The sequence below is a fragment of the Amblyomma mixtum genome, chromosome 8 (genome assembly GCF_055824585.1).
Source record: "Amblyomma mixtum isolate Tamu chromosome 8, ASM5582458v1, whole genome shotgun sequence".
In the NCBI taxonomy this organism is placed as follows: Eukaryota; Metazoa; Arthropoda; class Arachnida; order Ixodida; family Ixodidae; genus Amblyomma; species Amblyomma mixtum.
The window spans coordinates 26,265,181-26,290,518 of record NC_143019.1 but is presented as its reverse complement, the minus strand read 5'-3'; the positions used below and the strand labels follow the sequence as shown (position 1 = coordinate 26,290,518).

Sequence of the window (25,338 nt, the reverse complement as noted above, 5' to 3'; positions counted from 1 at the left end):
TTTGGCAACTAAAGGGTTGAGAGGCGAAAGCCGAGGACGCTATGCAGTGACGATTTCCGGTGGATGTGACGTCACACCGTTCCCATGGCTCTATCGATACCAAAATTATACATATTTCAGGGATCATAAGTGTTAAATACGCTTAATATTATACATTTTTCCATCTAATTTGAAACAAATCTGACGTTCTTCCGACCATTCTGTGCCAATTTTCCCTATGCCGTGACGACTTCCGTCGGATGTGACGCCACACCGTTCCCATGGCTCTATCGATACCAATATTATACATATTTCAGGGATCATAAGTGTTAATTACGCTTAATATTATACATTTTTCTATCTAATTTGAAACAAATCTGACGTTCTTCCGACCATTCTGTGCCAATTTTCCCTATGCCGTGACGACTTCCGTCGGATGTGACGCCACACCGCTCTCGTGGCTATATCGACACCCAAATTATACATTGTTCGGGGTTCTTAAGTGTTAATTACGCTTAATTACACATTTTTCCATCTAATCTGACACAATTCCGACGTTTTTTCGACCAGTGTGTGGCAATATTCACTATGCCGTCACGACTTCCAGTGGATGTGACGTCACGCCGTTCCCGTGGCTATATCGACGTCCGCGCTATTTCGACGTAATTTTGACATTCTGGCCTATAAGTAATTAATTGATCTACAGTCATCAAACTTGGCTTCTAGGTTCATTTTTTCCTCCTCTAACTGAAGCATCCATTGGTTTTCTTCTATCTTTTTTTAGTTCCCGAGTTAAACGCGTGTGACACGCTTTGTTAACGGAAAGACGACAGCAAGAGGCATTAAAGGCTTTCACCGTAATAATTTACAGAATGCACTTGAGGCTACTTTCTTACTGCGAATGCCAAGGTATGCACGCGGGGTGTTCGGCGGTGTCAAGGGCGTACTACTCTAAGTGGCCAGCGAAGCTGATGTGTTCACGCCGCCGGAATGAAAGTTGATGAAGAATATGATACACAAACCCACAGTGAGAGACCGGCAAACTGGAGAATGACCTTATAATTAATAAAACATAATTTAATACTTGCACTAATGATAAAACCATAATGCAAGCATTATATTTAGTAAAGCAAATTACCCTCCGAAAAAAATAAAGGAATTAAGGTTGCACTCAATATATTAAAAGTGTTTACTGTAGTGATAAAAACTGCATCCCAAAGAACACGTTTATGTAACAATTGAAAGCAAATAGTGCGAGCCAGAGCAGAGTTCATTCCAGTCTCGCGACTTTTACCAGAAGCTGCACTTCTTAACGGGGTTCATAGGGTCACCCCGTTTACAAGAGAACGCCTCGGCGAATTGCGGCATGTTTCTCAAGGGCACGATGCAGCGTGACCGGCTGTGCCAGTATCGGTCACCTGGCGAACGCCGAGTTCCCGGAAGTGTGGAGCACCACTTAAGGCAGTGCGAAACAAAGAAAATCTGCTCGGCCGTGAGGTTGGCGTCTGGCAAGATCTCCCTACGCTCGGCTGCCGGAAGACTCCGATAGGCGGCGTAAGCTAGCTGGATGCCCACGAAGTCGACGAACCCTTCCGAGTCGATCGTCGTGTCCAGAGTTCTAGCCCTTGATTCAGATTCAGCCTGCGCATTGAGAATGAATCCTGCATTCACTGACGGCGAAGAGCACATCTCCCAGCGTGAAACGTCCTTATTATTCGTTATTTCAAGGAAGAAAGCAACGACTGGCGCTGTTTACCCGAAGCATTAGTGCAGTGACCAAATGCATTGGTGCTCAAAGCAGACAAACAGGAAGACTCGCACTTTTCCTGAACCTAGTAGAGAGTCAATATTGATCGATGAATCAGCAAAAGCACAAGCTGCTTCCAATTGATCACCTGTGAAATTATGAGAACAAAGTTTTATTTAAGATCGATACTCCCAAACTCTACACACCTAAATAGATTTAAACTTATAGTTTTTCAGGGCAACGGCACAAGGCCAAAAAAAAAAGAAGCAGGAAGGAAAGAAGGACGAACACAGCGCTGACTGTCAACTGTTTATTTAGGGACGCACACACAGCTTAAATACACTCAGACCAGCGCAGGCGCACACTGTGCAAGATAAACAAGAAAAAAACAACTGGTTTCACATCTTTAGCCCGAAAACTTTGAAAGGAACATGTTTTCTGCAGCATACAAAAGAACTGAAGTATCGCTGACACATTCTGACCCTGCTCTCTGAATATAATATGCCTCTATCGTTTCACGGGTAGTTTTTGATTTGCTTCTGCTCAGAATCTTCACTCCCGAAAACACCGGTGTACAATCCTTGCAAGTAGCGCAGTGCTCGACAAGGTTAGCACCTTCCCCATTCCTCAGGTCTCTTGCGTGCTCCCAAAAACTATGGGTTTAAATAAAATGTACAAACTATCCTAAGAACTAACTCTACACCTAAATCGGTTTTCACCCGCCCTGGAGACTTTATAGCCGATAGCACGTGCCATTAATGACAATGACTGAATGACTGACTTTGGAGACTGACAAATAAAAAAATTCGTCTCGCCAGCTAATAACAACTCAAATCACTTAACTTTACACCAAAAGACGGTTTTAAGACACCGTAAACCATTGCAACACACAACTTGAAGTAAATGTTAACTAAGTTTTTGAAAACAACTCATTTTGTCAGGTGGCTGAACACACCAGTCGTTAGAGACTCTGACAGAAGCATGTCACTTCGACTTCGAATAAAGTAACAAATCATTTCTCGTCAATAAATGAACGCGAGACCGTGTAAATGTGAGGCAGCACCTTTCTGATTTGCACCATAGCATCGTAACCTGTTTCGTTGATTTGTAAGTCGAACAGAATGGAAAGCTGGGCTAGTTGTAGGTTGTTCATGATGAAAATTTGTGGGCGCGAACAAACAAAAGACAAACAAAAGAACAAACAAAATACAAACAAAAGAATAAACAAAAGACAAACAAGAACAAACAAAAGATGGTTTAGGATTTTTTTTATGGGGTTTTAACGTCCCAAAGCGACTCAGGCTATGAGAGACGCCGTAGTGGAGGGAACCGGAAATTTCGACCACCTGGGGTTCTTTAACGTCCACTGACAACGCACAGTACACGGGCCTCTAGAATTTCTCTTCCAAAGAAATTCAACCGCCGCGGCCGGGATCTAACCCGCGTCTTTCGGGTCAGCAGCCGAGCACTATAACCACTCAGCCACCGCGGCGGCACAATAGGCAAACAAAAGACATGGAACAAACAAAAGAAAAGGCCTGGTTTCTTCTCTGTCTTTTGTTTCTTCGCGCCCACAAATTTTCATCATTTGTAAGTCGCCTCAAGGCTTTCATGTGTTCCAAATTTTGTTCGCTTTGCAAGTCAAACCTCGAACTATGTTTCCACCGGACGTGCTGCTAATAGAAGTGTGGCGGAATCGCAGTGAACTTAACCTTTGGAAAGCGCAAGGGTGGTGCCCCTCGACTCACCGACAGTGTTACTGACGACTGGCTTATTCATACATTTTCTTTTTTTTAAATCAGGCACAACCATGTTGTGTGACCCGCGTATCACTTGCCAAGCTCCCATTACCACCTTGAAAGCTATAGGGAACGACTATACACTACTTTCAATGGTCACAATACAAAAAATTCCTGTCCGCCCGGAGCTTCCTCCTCATTTTGCCCGCTCCTTTCAAACGCTGTACCTAAGAAACAAAGTAGCTACCAGTTGGTGTGAACGCTTCAACAGCGATTAGTTACATCGAGTCTTAGAGCACCTTTTCGTCGGTGAGGATCTTGCCAAGGAGCATAACGCTTCTCTGAAGAGCTCGGAAAGTACATACGCATAGGAACTTATAAGAAAAATAAGCGCCACTTTGGCGTGGTTTAGCATTTTAAGCTGTTTGGTTTATTGTGGTTAACGTCCCAAAGCAACTAAGGCTATGAGTAGGGCCCGGAAGTTTAGGCATTTGCCTAAACATGCCTATAAATGCCTAAATCCGGCACTTCGGTCTTCGGTCTGTCTATGTATGGTGAAAGGCACGCGCCGATGCACGCACAAAAGGCGCGGGTCTCGCCGAACGTTTTTCTAGAATTGTAACTGGAACGTAGTGTAACGAAGTGTTTATCTCGAAGTGTAGCAAGAGGCGACTTTGGAAAGAGACCTGACATAGTACAATCTTCTCAACATTGACGGAAAGAATGATAAAGTTGGAAAAGGCTGGACTCTCAATAGGTGAATCATTGAAGGTAGCGGCAGAAGTACCGCAGCGCTTCGGGGACTGGAAGGAAAGGGCGCTACTGCTTCTACAAAGATACAACAATTGGTAGAAAAAAATAGATGCCTAGATACAATTTCCCAAACCAGAGACTTTCTACGCGGAGACGATACGGCCACATCACCTGAAGGCCTAAGCCTTTATCAACTCTCATGTTTTAGGTTCGCGCCACTAACTTCATGTGACGTCAAAAGAAGCCTTTTAAAGTACAAAGCTATGCTTAGCGAAAACCGAAGGAGCCTCAAGTTCGAAAACCTGAGAATGCGCTTTATTGCTTCAGTTGAGGACTGCGTACGCTCCGTGCTTGACTTACAAATCTTGTACTTATGAATAAAGAGTATTATTCAAAGCGCCTATTTTTGCCTTATAGCGCCTATTTCAATATTTTTTAGAGCCTAGATGCCTGCCTATTTCGGGTTTCTTTAGTGCCTAAATTTCCGGGCCCTAGCTATGAGGGACGCCGTAGTGAAGGGCTCCGGAAATTTCGACCACCTGGGGTTCTTTAACGTGCACTGATATCGCACAGAACACGGGCCTCTAGAATTTCGCCTCCATCGAAATTCAGCCGCCGCGGCCGGGATCGAAATAGCGTCTTTCGGGCCAGCAGCCGAGCGCCGTAACCACTGAGCCACCGCGGCGGGGCGCATTTTAAGTTGTATTATGAGAAGTCCACTTAACACGAACTTTAAATATGAGAAACGCCATCCGGGTGATCTTCATGTTTCATATAAGTTGCCTCGACTGCAGTGCAATGAATTCCGCACGTCACGATGGTGGTCCGATCTACTTGGTGCTAAAAAAGTTATCGCAATAGCGGAATTACTTCCGCATGCCAGTAGCCAATGCTCTTTTCTTACGGAAGCAACACTAGCTACACTCCTAGGAAAAAGGGACTAATAGGGGGCGAGAGGTTAGTCTTTTTGGGGACTAACTGACGTGCCACTGGAATTCGTCCATTCTGGGACTACCTGAAAAGGGTCTAACTGTTGGTCCGCTTAGAAGGCGGTGCAACAGTTCGTTCCCGGGAGCAGACGTTTAATGAAAAAATGTAAACGACGCGTGATTCCCAGCGTAATTTAGAGAGGGATAGTTTCCAACAGAGCTCCACATAGACAACAACGATAAAGGAAACAAATAAACACACATAAAAACACCAGGATTCGCACCGACAACCTTTCGATTAGGAGCAGCGTGCGGAAATGACTGGGCCACCCCAGCAGAAGGTCCGAGGTAGGAAATGAAAGCCTTATATGCGAAACCCTCATATTGCCTGTCTTTACCACACGCATTGTTGTCAAGGGTATTGCTGTTTAGAGCACAGTATTGCGATTTTGCTGTCATGCTTTTGCAACAAGCTGCGTTAAGCTTTAATACGCACGCACAGCGGTCTAAATCGCATTTTGGCCAAAAATGAAATGATGCACTGTGTGTACATTACGACCGGCACTTCACAACCCCAACAGCTCTTTTCGTTTCTTTTTTTTGTTTGCCTAAACAATGTACTTATTTCAGGCAATTGGCAGTTGCACATGACACCCTGTTACAAAAACAATATAGAAGGCCATGGTTCACCTCGTTTTTTGTTACTCGCGGGCAGAGGTCACAGGGAATTGAGTGCTTGCCACTCACCGTTTCGGTAAGCGTAGCCGATACTTACACAGCTTCCCATAAGCTAGTAAACAAATGGCAACGATATGAAACTACGTGTACTTGCTCAACCCTAACCTTTACAACCCATATTCGACACATATTGAAGCTCGTAGTATTTGTTTATTGGATTGCACAGCTGCCAGCCGTTTCGGTTGCACGAAGCCTTTTTCTCACGCAAAAGAGTCTATCCGCTTCGTCACCGGCAGTGGCAGTGCTCTCACTACCTTCAGACGGCGTCCTGCGCTTCAAAAATCGAGTACTATTGCAGTCGAGGTCTTCTCGCGCGATTTTCGCGTGCTGCTATGCTGCGATTCGCCCCCCCCCCCCCCCCGCCCCCCCCCCCCCCCCCCGTTCTTCTCTTTCTCGGCAGTTAGTCCGTTGAGTTTGCGCACGGCGCGCATATTTGTGGCAAGAAGAGTACCGTGTGCAAATTTAGGGACTAACGGGGCGCTTTGAGGACTTAAGTTCCCTTTTCTCCCTCCTGGGCCGGTTTTTTCCCGGCCCAGGAGGCCGATCCCGGCCGCGGTGGTAGAATTTACAATGGAGGCGAAATTCTAGAGGTCCGTGTACTCTGCGATGTCAGTGCACGTTAAAGAACACCAGGTGGTCGAAATTTCCGGAGCTGTTTTTGTTGTTGTGACTGAGAGAAGGATGAAAAGGAAATTGCACGGGCCTGCCTACTGGCTCGATCCGAGCCACCACCGCTGCCACGTGCAGACAGAGGAGAGTTAAAAGGTCAGAGGTCCTTCACTACGGCGTCTCTTATAGCCAGAGCCGCTTTGGCACGTTAAACAGCATAAACCAACCAACTAAGTATGAACGCCGACCGCCTATGACTAGTTTCTGGCAAAGCCTTGTCAATGCCTGAAGCCCACATCTCTCTCTCATCACTTTACGTTTACCTACAAGCACGATTCAGGCGTCCACTGACCCAGGGAGCCACTATCCGCACTTCCTTTCCTCAAAATCATCGGAGTGTAAAACGTTGTCAACGTCAACTCCAATGAACACAACGAACGTCGACGGCTTATGGCACAACGTTGTCATTGCCAAAGCATGCAGCGCACACCTGTCACTGCTGCCACTTAGCTTCCTTAAAACACGGTTGAAGTGTCCACTCTTCGAAGAGGGCAGTCATGCGCCTTTCCTCTGGTTCAGGTGTCCACTGAGATGTGGGTGGTGGTGGTGAAAACTTTTATATTGTAAAAAAGGAGTTTGGGAGCCACAGAGTGGCCCCGCTACATGGTCGGCGTCCCTAGTCCGGGACACCGCACGACGAGGCCCCGTCTCTCGCCCGTTTCACCAGAGCCCTTTGGGACTCAAGCGAGGAGCAGTTGAGGAGGGCAGTCTCCCATGCCTCTCTGGAAGGGGTAGGGGAAGGGGGGAGGTGGGGATTTTGAGTACATGCCCACACCATGTGGAAGATATCACAGGTCTCCCCACAGTGTGGGCATCGCCCATCCGTGTTAGGATCGTAATGTTTTATTATTGCAGGACAGAGTAGAGTACCTGTCTGCAGGCGCCTTAAAGTTCGCTCCTCCGTCTTACTCAGCCCTTTTGCAGGGGCCGGGAAAAGGCGGTGGTTGTCGCTATAATGTGTTAATATTTCCCTGAATCGCAGCAGCGGCTGGTTAGTCTCCGAGCCAGAAGAGCTGGGATGAGGAGCCCGGTGAGTAAGCGCTCGGGCAGACCTCGCCCTCACCTCACGCTACGTAGATCCTGGAATAGCAGAGCTAAGCCAGTGCAATTTTTTTGTAACCGCTCCAAACCCATCCAAACTAATTCATGTCAACCAAAGCTAACAGGACCAGGGAGGAGAAAAAGATAAACAAAAAATGGAACAAAAAGGAGGCCTTTGTGAAAAAAGAATTAACATGAGAGCGCTCGCCAACTGCTTTAACTCAACTGTAGCCCAGTTTAGCCAGTAATTTTTTCCATATCCTTTCCCGCTCTTGAAAGAATGTCAAATTCCAACCAAATTATTCAACATGTTGTTTGGCTGAGAAGTAATTTTCATGGTGTGCTTCTTTAATGTCAAACTGATTTGGCTTTCCCCCTGAAGACATTGACATCTGGGATGGTCACGTACATGCTTGTAAGACGATCGAAGGCACAGCACTTTCGATGTGTACAGCTGCTTCGTCGGGGTGTTTTCGAAGCTGACCCGTTTTACCCAGGCGCTCCTAGTGATGCCTCCAACGTCAAAGGCGTGCATAAGTTCATGGCCGGCGACCTGCGAGCATTGAAGAGAGCACATAAAGTGAAACTATTTTTCCGACAACGAAAAGAAACAAGGTTTTACTTTTGATAAGACGGCTGGTAGAATGTACACATGGCCACATATTATAGCACGGATTGCCACTGCCGCGTTTAGTCTCGTCAAGATACAGCTGAGGTGCATGTATCCGAGATGCAATGTTAAACTCAAAGATTCGGTTTTAGGGTGCCCCTTCTTAGGGTGGCAATTCTTAACACCCTGAAAAGTGCCGGTAACATGGCGCAAGTAGTGCTTTTCAAAGGAAGATGTCTTTGACAAGAGCAACTAGTCTGCTGTGACAGTTGAGAAATTGGATTGGCGTTGAAGTGTCTACACTGCAGTCGCCAGTCTTCGTCAGCCGCGTTGATATCTTGTTTGATGTGAACCAGAGGCTTTCTGAGAAGTTTTAATGGCAGCCTGGTTACCCTTAGCGAAGGCGGGAACCTTCTTGGAACTTACGTGTGGTTGTCATTGCCCTGCAGTGATACACACACTTCCACCCTCTTACACGTGCCACGGAAGACTTATAGCAACCAGAATGGACGCCTTCGTGCTTTGAGGAGCCGCTGGTGTGCCACTATCTCACTCGTCTTCACGAAATCCGTCCCTCATACCATTTACATTCCGTACAACTTGAACATAATTTTCCAACTCTCAGATGAAAAAATTTCGCTGTGGCTTAGCTTGGTTAAGCCCGGTAATGGAGAAAGCAATATCCGTACCTACGCCATGGTACAGCTGGTAGTGTAGCTGGTGGTGGTGCTTGTGGTCAGACGTGTGGTGATGCATCGGTTATACAATCCAATCCAATCCAATCCATTCCATTCCATTCCAATGCAATGCAATGCAATGCAATCCAATCCAATCCAATCCAATCCAATCAAATGCAATCCAATCCAATCAAATGCAATGCAATCCAATCCAATACAATACAATACAATGTAATCTAATATAATTTAATTCAATCCAATCCAGTCCAGTCCAATCCAGTCCAATGTAATGTAATTCAATGTAATCCAATCTAATCCAACTAATGCAAGCAAGGTCAAATGAAGGTCAATATGGTGGTCACCGCCGCGGCACGATGGTGGCCACCCTGGAAAGTGCAAGTAGTATTGCTTTCGCAATAAAAGCATATGACGTTTGACTTCGGCCTTGTTGACTCTACCAATATGCTGACACAGTGAAGACACTGCCTGGCCAAGCGCATGGATTTCACGGCGATGTGTTCCACACGAGCAAAGAACAATGCTGTACAATCGCTAAAGACAGCCGTCCTTTCCTCTTTGCACAGTGCTACAGCCAAAAGTTATGCACAGCACCGTGACTCTTTCAATTCGAGCTGTTGATGAGCGGGAACATCCTACGTCTAACGGCTGATCCGTCTGAGCAATGATGCAAGTACAATCTCACCCTGAGAAAGTGAAAACAAACTGACAGCTGCCAAGGGCTGGAGGCAGATAACCAACCCCTATGGTTTTCCGGCTTGTCTGTACTCTTCAGGAAGCCTTTTATAGCGTGAGCTACACTGGCCGAGGTTGAGCCGTTTCGCGTGGCTCCTCGAGAGCCGTGCTGTGCATGCGCGAGGAGGAACTGACGTCACTACGCACAGCTCGCGTGCCTGGCCGCGCGCGCCCTTGCCTTCGGAGCGTAAAACGTTGACAACGCCAACGCCAATGAACACAATTAACGCCGATGGCATATGGCTTCAGCGCCGCGTTTCTGGCACAACGTTGTCAGTGCCAACGCATGCAGCACACACCTGCACTACAGCTTAAGAGTCACTTAGACGAAGACAAGTCCCCTTGCCGAAACGTTGGCTCAAGCTACCTGAGGTTGTCCCCTCCCTTGTTCATTTTGTGATCGCCAAGAACCATCTACCACACCCTCTGTCTACCATTAGCTCCAAGAGGGCAGTTATGCGCCTTCCCTGTAGTTCAAGCAGGAGTCGGTAAAGAAGGATGATAGCGGGATAGGGTAAAGGGTAAGGGGAGAGTGTGTGTCTGTAGTCGGCGCCAGAGTATTGCGTGTTTGTTATCTAGGGAAAGGTGGAACGGGGGGTAGATCTGGCGTGAGGCTCTGTACGCCTGCGTCAGCTCGCTGAGTGTGTGCATGCGCTCCTTCGTGAATCCCGGAACCGAGGCCACCTGAGCCCGGTTTAAAGAACCTCGGGCTAAAAGGTTGGCGTCCTCGTTTCCGGGATTCCCGGAGTGCGCAGGCACCCATATCAGCTCCACTTGGCGGGGTGGGGGTGCATCGGGCGAGTCCAGTATGCCGAAAGCAGGGACACATGGACTCGGCCTCGAGCAAAATTTACAATCGCAGTTTTAGAGTCACTTAAAATATACCGGGATTCCGTGCGGGTGATAGCAAGTGCAATGGCGGCTTCCTCGGCAGCCGCTGGTGAGGTGTCTGCAGGGAGAGGTAGTGTGAGGAGGGTGGATGATAAGCTGATTTCAGTTTTGAAGCGAAAACCTTCACTAGGCTCGTCAACGTCGCGCTTCGCGTGAGCCGGAGGCCAGATTTGACACTTCTGCGCATGCGCAAAACCGAGCGACGTCACGCGCAGCGCAGGTGGCCACCGACTTCGCAATAAAAAAAGAATAAAAATAAGCACAGAAACGAGAATAAAAATAAATGAAAGAACTAAAACATCCTAATTAAAAAATAAATAAAAGATAAACAGTGCGCCAAGAAACACTCATATCTCAGTGGACACCCGAACCGCGCTGTAAGGGAAGGAAAATGGAAACTTGTTTTAAGGAAAGGAAACGACGCCTGTCTGTCTGTCTGTCTGTCTCTCTCGCTCTCATATCTCGGCGGACACCGAAACCGCGCCTTAAAGGCCTTAAGAAAATGAAATGAAAATGGGCTTTAAGGAAAGCAAATGCCTGTGTCTCCTATCTTGGTGTACACCCGAAAGGAATGGACGCCACAGTACATGTCTCTAAAGCAACCTTCTGAGACAGCACCGTATTCACTACACGCGCGTCTCCTCCTCCACCTCCGTACAGGAAGTGTGTGGACGGCCGAAGGCCTCCACCGTTATCGTAGTGCTCCCAGTGCATTGTGCGCGAACTGCGACAGCCATGGCGTCAAACCAAGCCTAACTGAACCTTTTCGCTTGTATATCCAGGCTTAACCAACGCTAAGCCATTCCCAATTTTTTTTTCCTTATTCGGTTTTCTCGTCACCCTCTGGGGATGTGTAATCTCCTCCGGATTCGTATGCCAGAGACATCAAGTGCATGAACGAATGTACCTGTCCAATAGCTCCGTAGTTGAAGGCGGCCGGAGCACCTGGGATGAACACTGGCGGCTGTAGGAGGCCGGCCATGATAAGGACGCTTTGGCGGCGTGGATTGAAGTGAGCGTTCACGTAGGCTGTATCGAAGCTTACGTTGGAATCTCTCCTAAATGCGTCCATCGTCGTGATACGCCGTGCGGCTAGATAAGGAGCCGTGAAATTCCCGCCAACGTCTGGCACGTCCACTGCACACCGGTCGACCATGAAAGTGCCGTTCGTGACTTGCGATATAAGCTTAAGAATGTATATTTTCTCTTTACACTAGTGAAACAAATATTGTAAGACTGGAGAGATTGTTTCCGGTTAGTTAAAGATGACTGACCGCATATCAACACAAACCAATTACGTCTGCACTACTTGTACATATATTGTTACGAAGACGAAGACGAAGAGTCGTTGTCCACTGACAATATGCAAACAAATGGATTCACTGACTGTCGTGCCACGGCCGCTCAATGGAGGCGCACCCAGTGCGCTCTCCATTGAGCGGCCGTGGTCGTGCTATCACAGCAGTCTTCAGCCGAACACCTGACACGCTTCTTGCGGCATTATTAAACACATGCAAACGTGACATGTCATTTCCCAGCTGCGTCTGTAGATGAGTTACACAGAATTAAAAGTGTTTCCTTTGAAGGCGGAGCGGACTGAACATCGTCCTAATTGGCGGCTGCCCGAAGGTGAGAAGCAGACGCATACGAGAAAAAAATTCGGGAGGCACTTTGACTGCCTAAACTGCGTAGAGGCGAAAGCGTTTTCCGCACCACTTTGACTGCCCCTGTGGCACTAGTCACCACTAGATGATGTCACACATAATTAAAAACTAATTACTAAAACAATGACCAGTTATAATTAATGGCTAAATACTAATTAATAACTAAATACTAATTACCTACTAATTAATGTCGCTTAAGCTTCGTCTTTAGGAGTGGATCGCGACAGCGTGTTGTAGCGCTGCCAGGGAGTCCACGGGAACTGGAACGCCCCCACCCGTTCGGCGCGGTGCCTTGCTCTTTGAATGCAACGCTTTTTGAGGAAAGGAAATGGAGCGGTAATTCTCCGTCATCTCGGTGGACACCTGAACCGCCCCGCACAAGAAGGGAGGAAGGGGGAAGTGAAAGAAGAAAGAGGGACCGTAATGAAGAAACTGAAAATTGTATTTCAGGAAAGGAAATTCCGCAGTAACTGTCTCGCACATCTCGTTGAACACCCGTCATCCGTTTGGAGAGGAAGGGAGGAAGTGGGAGTGAAAAAAGAGACAGAATCAGGGGCCGTAATGAAGAAAGTGAAAATTGTATTTGAGGCAAGGAAATTACGCAGCAACTGTCTCATATCTTGGTGGACACCCGTCAAAAGCATGACACCTTCCATGACAAACTTCTGCTGACAACCTACTGTCGACAACGATGAGGAATTAAAGGCTTTCGCCTTAAAAAGCACTGCGATGCCTATTACAGCTTTACGTAGCAAGAGTCGTTGAACAGGTTCACAACAATTGATACGCTCTGTACGCCAGCAGCAAACTAGCCTGATGAGTTTTATTGCGAAAGCAATACTACGCCAGGTCTAACCGCTCGTCGCATGATCCGTGGAACCCCTGCTCCTCGCGGAGCCGTCGCTGCGCCGAACAGATAGTGTGACGTCAGCCTCTCTGTTGCTATGGCAACGCGTGACGCCAGCTTCCTCTCTCCACCGCAGGCAGTTCCAGCCGGTCGTGCCGCGCTCCTCGAGGAGTCTCGCCGTGGAAGTCACCAACGAAGAGTCCATATCTGAATCTAGTTAGACTACTGCTTCTGAACAGTTTAACTCTAAGGCGACAGCCAAGCAAGCGAGGAAGAAAGCAAGAAAGAGGTTACAACGTGCCCAAGAAAGCGAAGAACAATTAGAAGAACGACTGCCGAAAGGACGAGAAGCCGCAGCAGTAAACGAGCTCTATCGAGTTCAGAAGCTGGGATTAGGCTAGCTAAACGGAATGAAGCCAAGAGACAACGCTCCCAGTAAACAGAGGAACAACGAAAAGAACGTTTGCGAAAACGATGAGAATCAGAAGCAGGTAAGCACGCCACTTCAAGTTAATCATGCGAGTCCAGCCGTGCTATACGGAATTAAGCTAGGAGACGAAGACGTGCCGAGGAAACCGAAGAACAACGGGCCGAACGCCTTGAAAAGCGGAGGAGGAGAGGAGGAGGAGAGGCTTTCGCAACCAACCAGGTTTAACCAGAGCTAAACCACACCAATTTTTTTAGCACCCACCAACTGCTGAAGCCAATGATAGCACATTCATTGGCAATCACCTATTGGATGCTCTCGGTTTCTCCTAAGGCCAGCCTGGCCGTCTACTAATAAAAGCAATCTCCGCCCCTGTCATGTGACTATCACGCAGGCTGGCAATCAAAACGAGTTCTCAGTACTTGGCTTCAGAAACGACCCCAACGCCCAGCTAAGGCCAGTGATGAAACGTTTTTAGCTTTCTGTGTCGGTATTTTGACAGAGACAATGCCATTCCAACAATTGTGGTTAGTTCGCGGGAAACGCGCAAACGGGCCGTGGCGATGTAGCAGCCAGATTGTCGCAATTTCTTATACCACGCCACATTAATCTGGCAGTCGCTCTTCAACGCATAGGCCATGAAGGTCTCTCTGATAGTTGCCCATTTCCTTATCGGGACTTAGTCGTATATATTCCTTGTCGTCAAAGTGTGAGGTAAAATGTTTTGTCTTAAACTTATCACGACTTCGATGAAGGAATGTCAGCAACAATTTGTGAGAAGCAGGTAAAAGCTGAGAATGTGATGCAAGCAAACCACAAGGGCGCTTAGGTTATCCTCAATGTGGAATGCGGTAGCCTTATATTTCAGAAAAGTCCCAGCTTCAATTGCCACTTCTGCGCGTGTTTGCATGAATATCTTTGCAATTGTGGGTCAATCGCCGTATTCGGCCTGCTAGCTGCGGTAGCACTTTTCACTCTTAACGCCTAGCCTTAAATCCTAACGCTTGACCTATTATGCCTGGTTGAAGGGCTAGGCATTGTGATGAAGGACATGCTATACTTTTTTCTTTGAAAGGGGGAAGACGGCGTGGAGACAATGTCTAATCAAGCTGGTTGTCAAGGGCCTATTGATCGATTCCCTCAGCGGAACTCTTTATCGTCTCAAAATTTTGACGATGAGCAGAAAAATTTCTGAGCATAGGAAGAGTACAATGCGGGTTTAAAGAATAGATGCAAAGCTTCACGTGACCAGACGACAGGACAAGACAGGCCGCTGGATACTCACGGTAGAAGTCTTCAATTAGCGACTCCGTGCTGACCGCTTCCGGGTAAGCCACTATAAACCGCAGCTTCAGGGCCTTCTCATACATCATGCACCACAAAGGGCCTTGGATCCACTGGGTCTCGTTGAGCTTCTCCAGAAGGGTTCGCTTCAAATCCGCTGCCAGCCGACTGACGGCAGCCAGAGCGGTGGGCGTCAGGTCTGAGGTACAGCAGGAAGGTAAAACAACGACAGAGCATGCGGCAAGCGTCACACAGAGAAACGCTGAGGCAGCGTAAGAGTACCGAGCGTTAGCAATATCTAACTAATATTGGGTCATTAGCCAGCTTCGCTATATCCGGTAAAAACTTTTTGTTACACCAAGATATCCACTTTCTGATGCCAACGTATAGAGCGCTAGAAGACATATTGTTTTTATTTATTTATTTATTCAAGTTACCCCTAAAGGCCCTCCAGAAGAGGGTATTACATAGGGGGGGAGGGGGTACAATCATAAGTAATCGCGATACATTTTAACAAGTAAGTGTAACAAAAAACGTTAATTAAAGTATAAGGCATCACACAAAGAAAAAATGAACACTAACAAAAACAGCAAACTTTTACACATTTCCGTCACAGCGAAGAAGCTCTTGCAATTTTTTATTGTCAGTTTCTGTGACGATGACTGATGGCAAACTACTCCAGTCAGTGATAGTACGGGGAATGAATGAATTGGCATAAGACGATGAATGACACTTTACGCGTTTAACTTTGAAAGAATGATCACGGCGTGGAAAGAGAGCAGCAGGTGACTGAAACAAATCACTGCGAAGGGATGGGTGGTGATAAAGCTTATGGAAAAGGGTTAAGCGAGCAAGTTTACGGCGATATGACAAATCTTCCAGTTCGGCACGTTTTTTTAATGCTGAAACGCTTGTGAAGGGTGAGTAGTCTGAAAATATGAAACGAACAGCACGGTTTTGCAAGGATTCAATGTTAGTGATAACGTAGGCTTGAATGGGTCCCAAATGGCCGCAGCATATTCGATTTTAGGACGTATTAGAGTTATATAAGCAAGTTTTTTAACGTGTATAGGGGCCACTTCGAATGTCCACCACTTCGAATGTCCTGCGACAATTTGTTTGGCCATAATGAACGTCTGAAATTTCAACTCGTGGTTTGCTGAACCAAAATTCGTCGATGCGAATATCTATGATGAGCTACAGTTTGATTCTTCTAGTAATCTTATGATCCGTTACGGGGTGAATCGTTTGATACTACTTCGAACATTCTGCGCCAATTTGGTGGCCCACAATCTGGGTACCAATGGTACCGCCCTCTGGTCCCACTCCAATAATCTTGTGTTTCATACTAGCGCGACCTTGTGGAATGCGAACATTAGAACTGACGCTCTAAAATATAAGGGAAACGTTAGGCATATGCACCGCAAGTCCCAATGACCCATACTGAAGTCAAAACTTCGTCATTGTCATAAAAAATAAGATTGGGTTTGGGGGCTAATGGCAAATTTAGAACCCAGGCTCTGATGTACAAAATAGACCTCCGCTTTGTACTACTATTAGTTATCATCAAACCCTGAGAAATGACTCAGGCGGAATGCACAATTTTTTAACTAAGCTTGACTTCGCTCAAGCGCTAGGTGCATTCGCTGTGCATAAAGCAACACAGCTAATCGGCCCAGTATTGGAAATGTATTGGCAAAAGCTGGTTCTTTAAAAGAACCAGAGTAATACCACAAATGTCCAGTACTGCGCCGATTATCTGGGCTGTTTGGGTATATGGTTAGACACCGACTAGCTGATTTTGAACATTGAAAACACTGCGTCTCAATCAATAAAATAACGAATGAACCCCCCCCCCCCCCCCACCCCAAAAAAAAATAAATTGACGCATGCGTACGTGACCTATCGGCTCACGCACGTTGAAAAGCAATGCAATCGTACGACCACCTGACAAACATTCTTATTTTGAGCCAACCTCTGTCCAGTTTCAACAATAATAGGGCAAGTTCCATAACAACACTCCTGGAGACTAACTGCAAATTCACTTCAGTCACATTGTCGTCTGTAGCAAAGCTTTTTGCTGTAAAGGTGAGAAACGAAAACGACAGCACAATGTACTCCGCATTGGGTCTGCTCCTTAAATGTTGCAGCCAAATTGTTGTCGCCCGGAGGGATCCGACTAAGGCTTTGCTGTTGGCCTCAACTAGCCGCCAGTGCCTGCGTCCTTGGCATTACTATATCACCTTCGCAACATAAGACCGCTGGACTTGAAGCGGGATTAATCACATCCATGCTCGCTAAGGCATGGTCAGGAGGCTTTTTTGTTGCGAAAGCTACATACACTACTATAGCTACGACGTAGTTCGCAGTGAGCCTCCGAATGACCTTGAAAAAAACTTCAGATAAGGCATGGCTAGTGTTGCTATGCATATGTACGTAACCATATGGGGTCCACTTAATGGACAACCTTTGACCTTGAACTTTGTCAAACGACTCACATTTCGCAGTGAGCCTCCAAATGACCTTGAAACCATATTTAGGTAAGTAATAGTTGCACATTTTTCTTACCGTGTGTAGTCCACCTAGGTGCTGCACCACTTGACCTTTGACCTCGGCCTTAAGCTTCGACCTTTCAAGTTGCCGGTAGACGGCAATATGAAGCCACGTGATAATCCCGTGGTGTCACGTGATTCAATTTACAGTTGTGACGTCAGGGTATGTGGTACGTAAACCAGATCTTTGCGTTCTGCCTTCGCGACGTTAAAACTCGGTTCAGCACAGTTGAACCACTTTTTATACCCAGCAGATTTCCTTTAATTACAAGAGACTAACTGAAGCGATCGAGTGAAGAAATTTATCATATTATCCTGGTGTTATCCTCCATACATCACGTGTACGCAGGACATCCCGTATACACATTCTGTATGCTGGATAAGAACATCAATACACAGTCAACTGATAAGTCTTTTTGTCATTTTTTGCGCACGGTTCATCGATTAATTGCTCACTTAGCCGATCTTTCACGGTCCCGCTCCAAATGAATTTATGGTCACCTGAATATTCCATTAAAGCCCCAACACAAAGAGCAAGCTTTAAATTATTCGACACTACGAGAATTTCAATGCCCTGAAACGAGTGGTTTATTTGGGCTTAACGTCCCAAACCGATTCAGGCTATGAGGGACGCCGTAGTGAAGGGCTCCGGAAATTTCGACCACCTGGGGTTCTTTAACGTGCACGGGCCTCTAAAAGTTCGACTTCATCGAAATGCGACCGCCACGACCGGGATCGAACCCGCTTGCTTTGGATCAGCAGGCGAGCGCCATAACTACTGAGCCACCTCGGTGGCTGATAAACCGAGTAGTCATATCAGGAGCGACACAAGCGCAGTGGGACAAATAAATCATAGTTTAAGCAAGAATAAGCAATTTTGGCACAATCAGGGGCGTTTAAAATCAAGTAGACGAAGCTCAGCTGTGCTTCTGCGTATTTTTAAAAAATGCAAGAATTGTTCACTCTCAAGGGAGATTTTACGGAGCACTGGGGAATATTCCCCCTTCCTCTGTTACTGGAGATCGTCTTTCTTTCCCAAGATGACTAGCACAGCTGCGACTGCTTACGACGTGAAAACTGCGAGCAAAGCTTTTCGTGCTTGCTTGCATTTGTAGCGACTCTTTAACTTCGCATTTCCATAAACTGGCACCTTACAGGCACTGGCCGTCTCAGCTTCTCTCTTTTCGTTGCTTACCGTTTCGCATTGTTATACTATGAACTGAGATGACTTATGATGGGAATCACACGTGTAAGCGTTCCAAAAATTGAGTTTAACACAGGAAAAAGCGTGACTGAGAAATCAAAATAAACGCGACGAAAAAAACCATGATTAACTAGCGCGACGTACTTTGTACGTCCGCAATATGCGGGGATTCTCCTAAGTTTCTTTTTTTACACAAGAAGAGAAATTTGTAACACTTACAGGTGCTGAAGTAGCGCCGAGATACAGCCAAGGGCATCACACCGACGACATTTCCGTAACAGAAATTCGCGATGCGGTCTGGCTGGTCGCCATGTCTCTTTAGAGCCTCTGCTTTCATCTTCTGGCTGTCGGCTAGCGGAAGAAGCTGGTGAACAAGGCTCCAAGAGATCAGAAGCCGAGCATCGTCGCGCGCCATTAGTTTCCGGTCTAGCAGAAACACCACCAGGGCCGGTGCGTTGTCTCGAAGCAGTATCGGGCTGTTCGCTTTGAACCACCCGGATGTGGCCTTCTCGATCAGATTCACCCACTCACCTAGAGGAGTCGCGGCGATATGTTTTCGTTAGTAACGAAACAAAGCGCAATTTGCTTAATTGTTTGCTTAATTGCTTAGCGAGGGCCTCGGTTCTGGCAGCCTTGACGCCATAGGAAGCATAAGAAAGTTCTCACGCAGCTTCCACCCTCTCCGTTCGATGACGTTCTACGTCACACCTGCGGTAACTCAGGACGTTCCACGTTCGCCGCTTATGAACGTGGGTGGCGCTGATGAACACTCTCAACGTTAGGTTACTTGTAAACATAAATACCCCCGAAAGCAGACGACTTGACACCCGTCGCCGTAGCTCAGAGGTAGAGCACCGGACGCGTAATTCGGAGGTCGTGGGTTCGGATCCCACCGGCGGCAGTGGTTGTTTTTTCTTCTGCTTTTCTAATCAATTAGCTCTAAGCCGTAACATATTCAGTAATATTCTAAATTCATCAACACCACAAAATAAATAAATAAATTAAAAATAAAAAATCCCCTGTGCCCCTTGGTTTCTGCGGCTGTTGGCTTCTTTCATAATCCCTGGAATAATTAGGCTAAACATGCGCTATTAACCGCAGTGAACCACCAGCCTTGGTGGCTTGGTGGTTAGGGCACTCGCATATTGATCAGGAAGACCTGGGTTCGATCCCGGTCGCGGGGGGCCGCATTTCGACGCAAGCCAATTGCAAAAGGCGGCCGCGATGCGCCTTGTTGGTGCACTATGTGATGTAAATCCATGGTGCGTTAGTTAGTGCCCTAAGTGATCTAAGTGCACTAGGATCATAGGTGATCTAAATTCTTCCGGGGCCGTCAAATACCGCGTCCCTCATAATGCAAGTGTAGATTCGGGACAGTAAACCTACAATTTACAGTTAGGCTTTAGCGAACGGCATCTTGTGCTGCGTGCATCAAAGCCATCGGCACACTAATTATCACAGCTGAACATAAGGGAAAAAGATATTTTTCTTCAGCGTCCGTGAAAATGTACCCTCCCGCACTGTGCATAACGAAAAGATGTATCCCTTTGTTTAGTGAATTAAGGAAGCCTGCATTCACCGGAAGCAGGGAACAGATAGGGAAATGTTTCGGCACGTTGTTTTTTTGTGCTGTCGGGCAATGGAAAATTAACAGTATAATCAATTCACTTCTCCAATATAGGTGGTTCGAAAGAAAAAGAACTGCCATATGTCAACAGTAGAATTCGTACTGAACGTTACCCTATGGTGTTTTTGGTGTCGGTCACTGTTGGCTTAAAGCATACGTCCTTCAGAGACCTTCATTTCCCAAACCTTTGCCTATTCAACAGTTTAAGCAAGGCCTCGGTTCTGGCAATCTCGATGCCTTAGGTAGCATAACAGAGGTCTCAGAAAGCTCTCACCCACACTCCCTGGCCACTTTTCACGCGACACTCGGAGAAATATTGGACGTTCTATGTCCGCTGCTATGGAAGAAGATGGCACTGGTGAGCTGTCTCAAGTATAGGTACAACACCGCATAAATACCCCAGTAAGTAGAGGACAGGTCAGCCGCTGCCATAGCTGAGATCGCACAGCACTATACACGAAATACGGAAGTCGTCTGCTGGGTTTCTGTATTCCGTATGTGGTTTACTTTTTCAGTACACTGCTGATTTGCCATTTATCAACCACAAAAACTGCAGTGAATACGCAACGTTCCGCTCTATTTTTTTATTATTTGCTTAAAACGTTTGTCATAACAAGCCCCTATGATTACACTACTTAAAGCTGGCGAAGCTGGAGGCCCCGTGCCTTCTGCCGTACGCATTGGGCACGGCCACAGGATGCCCCAGCACTTCTGTATTACCGCCACGCCACCGGATGGACGGATGGATGGATGGATAGGAGCGCCCCCTTTGAAATGGGGTGGCGGCAATTGCCGCCATGCTCAGCTTTTCTTTATTTTTTTCAACTGTGTTGTCAATTCTTATTAACATTCGCCGTCTTCTTTACCTACGGTTTCCTACACTTCTAACCTTAAGTCACATCTCTGCTTTTCAGCCACCAATCCTCCAATCGCTTTTTGCTAACTTCCACTGCAGATTTATTTACATGACCATTGTTACCGTCCACAGAGTTACAGCGCAGCCCTGCCGTATAGCGCTGCCTACCATAGCGTAGTCTACAATGGGCAGAAAACGAATAGTATACACATCTATGAATGTATAATGCAAAACTGTCAATGCCACCTTCCGCGGCCCCATTTTCAAAGAGCCCAGGTTAGGACACGGCCGGGTGCTGACACGTCAGTAGGCACTACATAAACCGAAATTATGGCATAGTATGGCTTGCTTGTTACGCTCCTACGTTTGGCTTAAAGTCTCAAAAGGATAAAAAGACCATGATGGGCGCCGTAGCGGAGGGGTGCCGATTAATTTCCACGACCCTGGTTAACTGACATCCGCTGACATCAAGCAGCACAAGGGAGTGTTTGCATTTCGACTCCATCAAAATGCGGCTAACATGACCTAACTAATGGAACACCTTTAGGAGCCCAGCCTCTTTATGCCGCCCAATCCTCTGCATTTTGGTTTGGTTTGGTTTAAGGGGTTTAACTTCTCAAAGCGACTGAGGCAATGAGAGACGCTGTAGTGAAGGGCTCTGGAAATTTCGAGCACCTGGAGTGCTTTAACGTGCACTAACATCGCACAGTAGACGGGCCTCTAGAATTTCACCTCCATCTAAATTTAACCGCCGCAGCTGGGATCGAACACGCGTCTTTCGGGTCAGCAGCCGAGCACCATAATCACTGAGCCACCTCGGCGGCATACGCAGTATTTTCGTATAATACAACCCATTATGGGTTCAAGAAATGTGTCATAACAATAGCGATTCCCAATGAAGGGAAACAAGAGATAGAAAAGTGTTGATTATCATCGCTTATGAGCGTGGGTGGCGCTGATGAACACTCTCAAGATTAGGTTACTTGTAAACATAAATACCCCCGAAAGCAGAAGGTTTGACAGCCGTCGCCGTAGCTCAGAGGTAGAGCACCGGACGCGTTATTCGGAGGTCGTGGGTTCGGATCCCACCGGCGGCATGCGGTTGGTTTTTTCTTCTGCTTTTCTAATCAATTAGCTTTAAGCGATAGCATATTCAGTAATATTCTAAATTGATCAACACCACAAAATAAATAAATACATTTAAAAAATAAATCCCCTGTGCCCCTTGGTTTCTGTGGCTGTTGGCTTCTGTCATATAGATATTCTAGTCATTTTTTTCTTTGTACAAGGTAAAAGCAGCCGAAAAACCTACTGCTACCAGCAGCTTGACGAGGCGACTGCCCCAACTCATGACAGCAGCCCAGGCATACTTTTTTATGACTCTCAGACACAAAACAAAAGAGCAAAAAATGCATTTGTCAACAAAGAAGATAGCACTAACAGGTTCACATCAACAGAAAGAAAAGCATTACGTGATCGCAAGACGTTGGCTGAATATATTCAAACCTTTACAATATTGCCATCACAAGAAAACTGTTTTCAAACACTTTTTAGCCAACCTGGCAATATCAAAAGACTCACTCATGAGCATAGTTTTTAAGGAGATCTGGAAGAACATAAGGTAATGATTGAAGGTCAAAGCAGTTGCGCGTTTTCGTTATTGACCACATATCTGGATGACCCCTTAAAATTTTTTTTAAACAGTCTACAGACTGTTCACAGATTCTGTCTATAAAGTCTATAGACTCTCTACAGACAAATCCTAGAGAACAGTCTATAGGCAATACAAATGCTATAGACAGTCTATAGATTTATGGCCATACACTTTTAGTAGACTTTTGTCTATAGATATTCTACTGACTATGAATAGACAAAAAGATATATCCATAGGAAGGCGATAGAGTCTATAAGATATCTATAGACTTTTTATAGACCATTTTTATAAATGACGTTTGTTTTATGCGAGAGCGGCTTGCTTCAGCAGCTAACATGAAATTTCATCCCTCCCTTTCACTTACTTTTTTTCCCACAATGCAAGGTATGCCAGATGTAAATGCATGCTGATGCTCCTAAAGAAGGACTCAACATGAATGACCTGGACTGCATGTTTGAAAAAGGAGGTGCAGAGCGAACGAGAACGCACCATTTGAAGCGTAACCTTTCGTGAAGCTTCCCAGTGTCCCCACTGTTTCAAACCGGGGCCCGAAAGGATGGTCCCCGAGGATTCTCAAACGCTCCATCACTGCAGGAAATGAAGAGGCAAATTATATGACGGCACCTTGAGCTTTCAGCGAGAATGGCGCTGCACAACCTGCAACGTTCTGGTTTACTGCGTCCGAAAGAACACGACACAGTTAAGGACATCCCATTTCGATTTTAAGCGCAAGACTAAACGTCAAGCTAGGAAAACAAAGCGCGAAAAGTAATCTTGCAAATTTCACATACGTCTACAAGCGAATCTCAAGCCTTGTATTCAAAGGAGCAGGGATGATTTGAATTGGCAAAAGGAAGAAAGCATCGAAATGACGTCACGCCCCTCAGAACACTGCTCGGAAGACAAAAAGCAAAAACAAAAAAAAACATGAAAAAGGTAACGGTCGGAGAGTGCGTAGGCTGCCTTATAGGTCAGCTTTCGTGAGTGCCAGTAACGCTTCGTTTGACTATGCTTCGTAAAATACCGCTCATATAGCTATGAATATTCCCAGTTTCAACTTTCTGCCTAATTTCGTACAGGATTCGGCGAACGAAAGCTCTTGCAGTGCCACTCCCGGTCAACGATGATCACATCGGCAGCAAAGCTGCGTGAAGGACGTTACAAAATCCCTTCTTGATGGGAAAGAAAGCAAATGCTGCTGAAAGCACAGGCTCTCGACATACTGGACCAGAACCTCACAGACACCATTCCTGGAACCATTCATCTATGATGCTCTTCATGGTGTGAAGAGAGGCACACTGCATTTTTATAGCTCCTCCGTCCACCTCAGTTTTCGTTGTACGTCATCCTGTTGATGACATAAGCACGGATGTTTGCTGTGAACGCACCAAAGGCCACACAGTACACCAGACGCGACGGGACACACCAAGGACGACACAACGCAGTGCCGTTGTCTTCCTTATTGTGGCCTGTCTTTTGCAGCCTAGTCATGGATCATCATCATCATCATCATCAGCCTGACTACACCCACTGCAGGGCAAAGGCCTCTCCCATGTCTCTCTAACCCTGTCCTTTGCCAGTTGCGGTCACTGTATCCCCGCAAACTTCTAAAACTCATCCACCCACCTAACTTTCTGCCGTCCCCTGCTACGTTTGCCTTCTCTTGGAATCCACTCCGTTTCCCTTAAGGACCAGCGGTTATCTTGCCTTCGCATCACATGCCCTGCCCAAGCCCACTTTTAGCATATTAGCCGCACAACCGAGCTCTTCCTTGCTGCGCCGCGCGCGGCCGCGTAGCACATCGGCGCACCACGTGATATGACGTCACAACAGCTGTGAAAGCTGGGGCTCAACTCGTGCGCTCGCTTGCGGACGCGCAGCCTCCACCGGTGGCCTAACTCCCGCTCCTTCCGCTAGGGGCACTGACGTCACAACAGCTGTGAAAGCTCGGGCTCAACTCGTGCTCTCGCTTGCGGACGCGCAGCCTCCGCCGGCGGTATGCTTCGCATCCTAGGCTTAACCATAAGCTAAGCCAGGCCATTTTTTCCTCTTGATTTCAAATGGGATGTCATTAACCCGCGTTTGTTCCCTCACCCACTCCGCCCTCTTCCGATCTCTTAACGTTACACCTACCATTTTCCTTTCCATCGCTCGCTGCGTTGGTCTTAACTTAAGTTTAACTCTCTTTGTTAGCCTCCATGTTTCTGCCCCATAGGTGAGTGCCGGTAAGATGCAGCTGTTGTATACTTTTGTCTTGAGGGATATTGGTAAACTACCATTCATGATCTTAGATAACCTGCCATATGCGCTCCACCCCATTCTTATTCTTCTAGTTATTTCCCTCTCATGATCCGGGTCTGCGGTCCCTACCTGCCCTAAGTAGACATATTCTCTTACTGGTTCCAGCACCTGGCTACCAATTGCGAACTGCTGTTCCCTTGCTAGGCTGTTGTACATTACTTTGGTTTTCTGCATGTTAATTTTTAGCCCCACCGTTCTGCTCTGCCTGTCTAACTCATTGATCATGCTTTGTAGTTCTTGTCCTGAGTGGCTTAGCAACTCCTCAACATATTTGGTTGTAAATCAGAGTGGGCATAGGACGGCGGGTCCAAAGTTAGTTCACTTGTTCCCGAGACCGTGTCAGACAAGCAGTTAAGAGTCAGAGTCGATATCATGATGATCGGTTTCATGAGAGCC

General features: G+C 46.7%; 1 protein-coding gene across 1 annotated transcript in view; it reads right to left on the bottom strand.

Annotated features, from left to right (window-relative positions):
- Positions 1–1,269: 1,269 nt before the first annotated feature.
- The window catches only part of LOC149331781 (neprilysin-1-like), a 48,468-nt gene continuing 24,399 nt past the window's right edge, over positions 1,270–25,338 (bottom strand). Inside the window, exons 10-15 of the mRNA XM_089556874.1 lie at positions 23,131–23,229; positions 18,724–19,035; positions 14,750–14,947; positions 11,434–11,663; positions 8,005–8,148; positions 1,270–1,620 (exon numbers count right to left, since the gene is read on the bottom strand). Of these exons, the coding sequence (XP_089413000.1) occupies positions 1,270–1,620; positions 8,005–8,148; positions 11,434–11,663; positions 14,750–14,947; positions 18,724–19,035; positions 23,131–23,229 (1,334 nt within the window). The remainder of the gene's footprint in view (positions 1,621–8,004; positions 8,149–11,433; positions 11,664–14,749; positions 14,948–18,723; positions 19,036–23,130; positions 23,230–25,338) is intronic.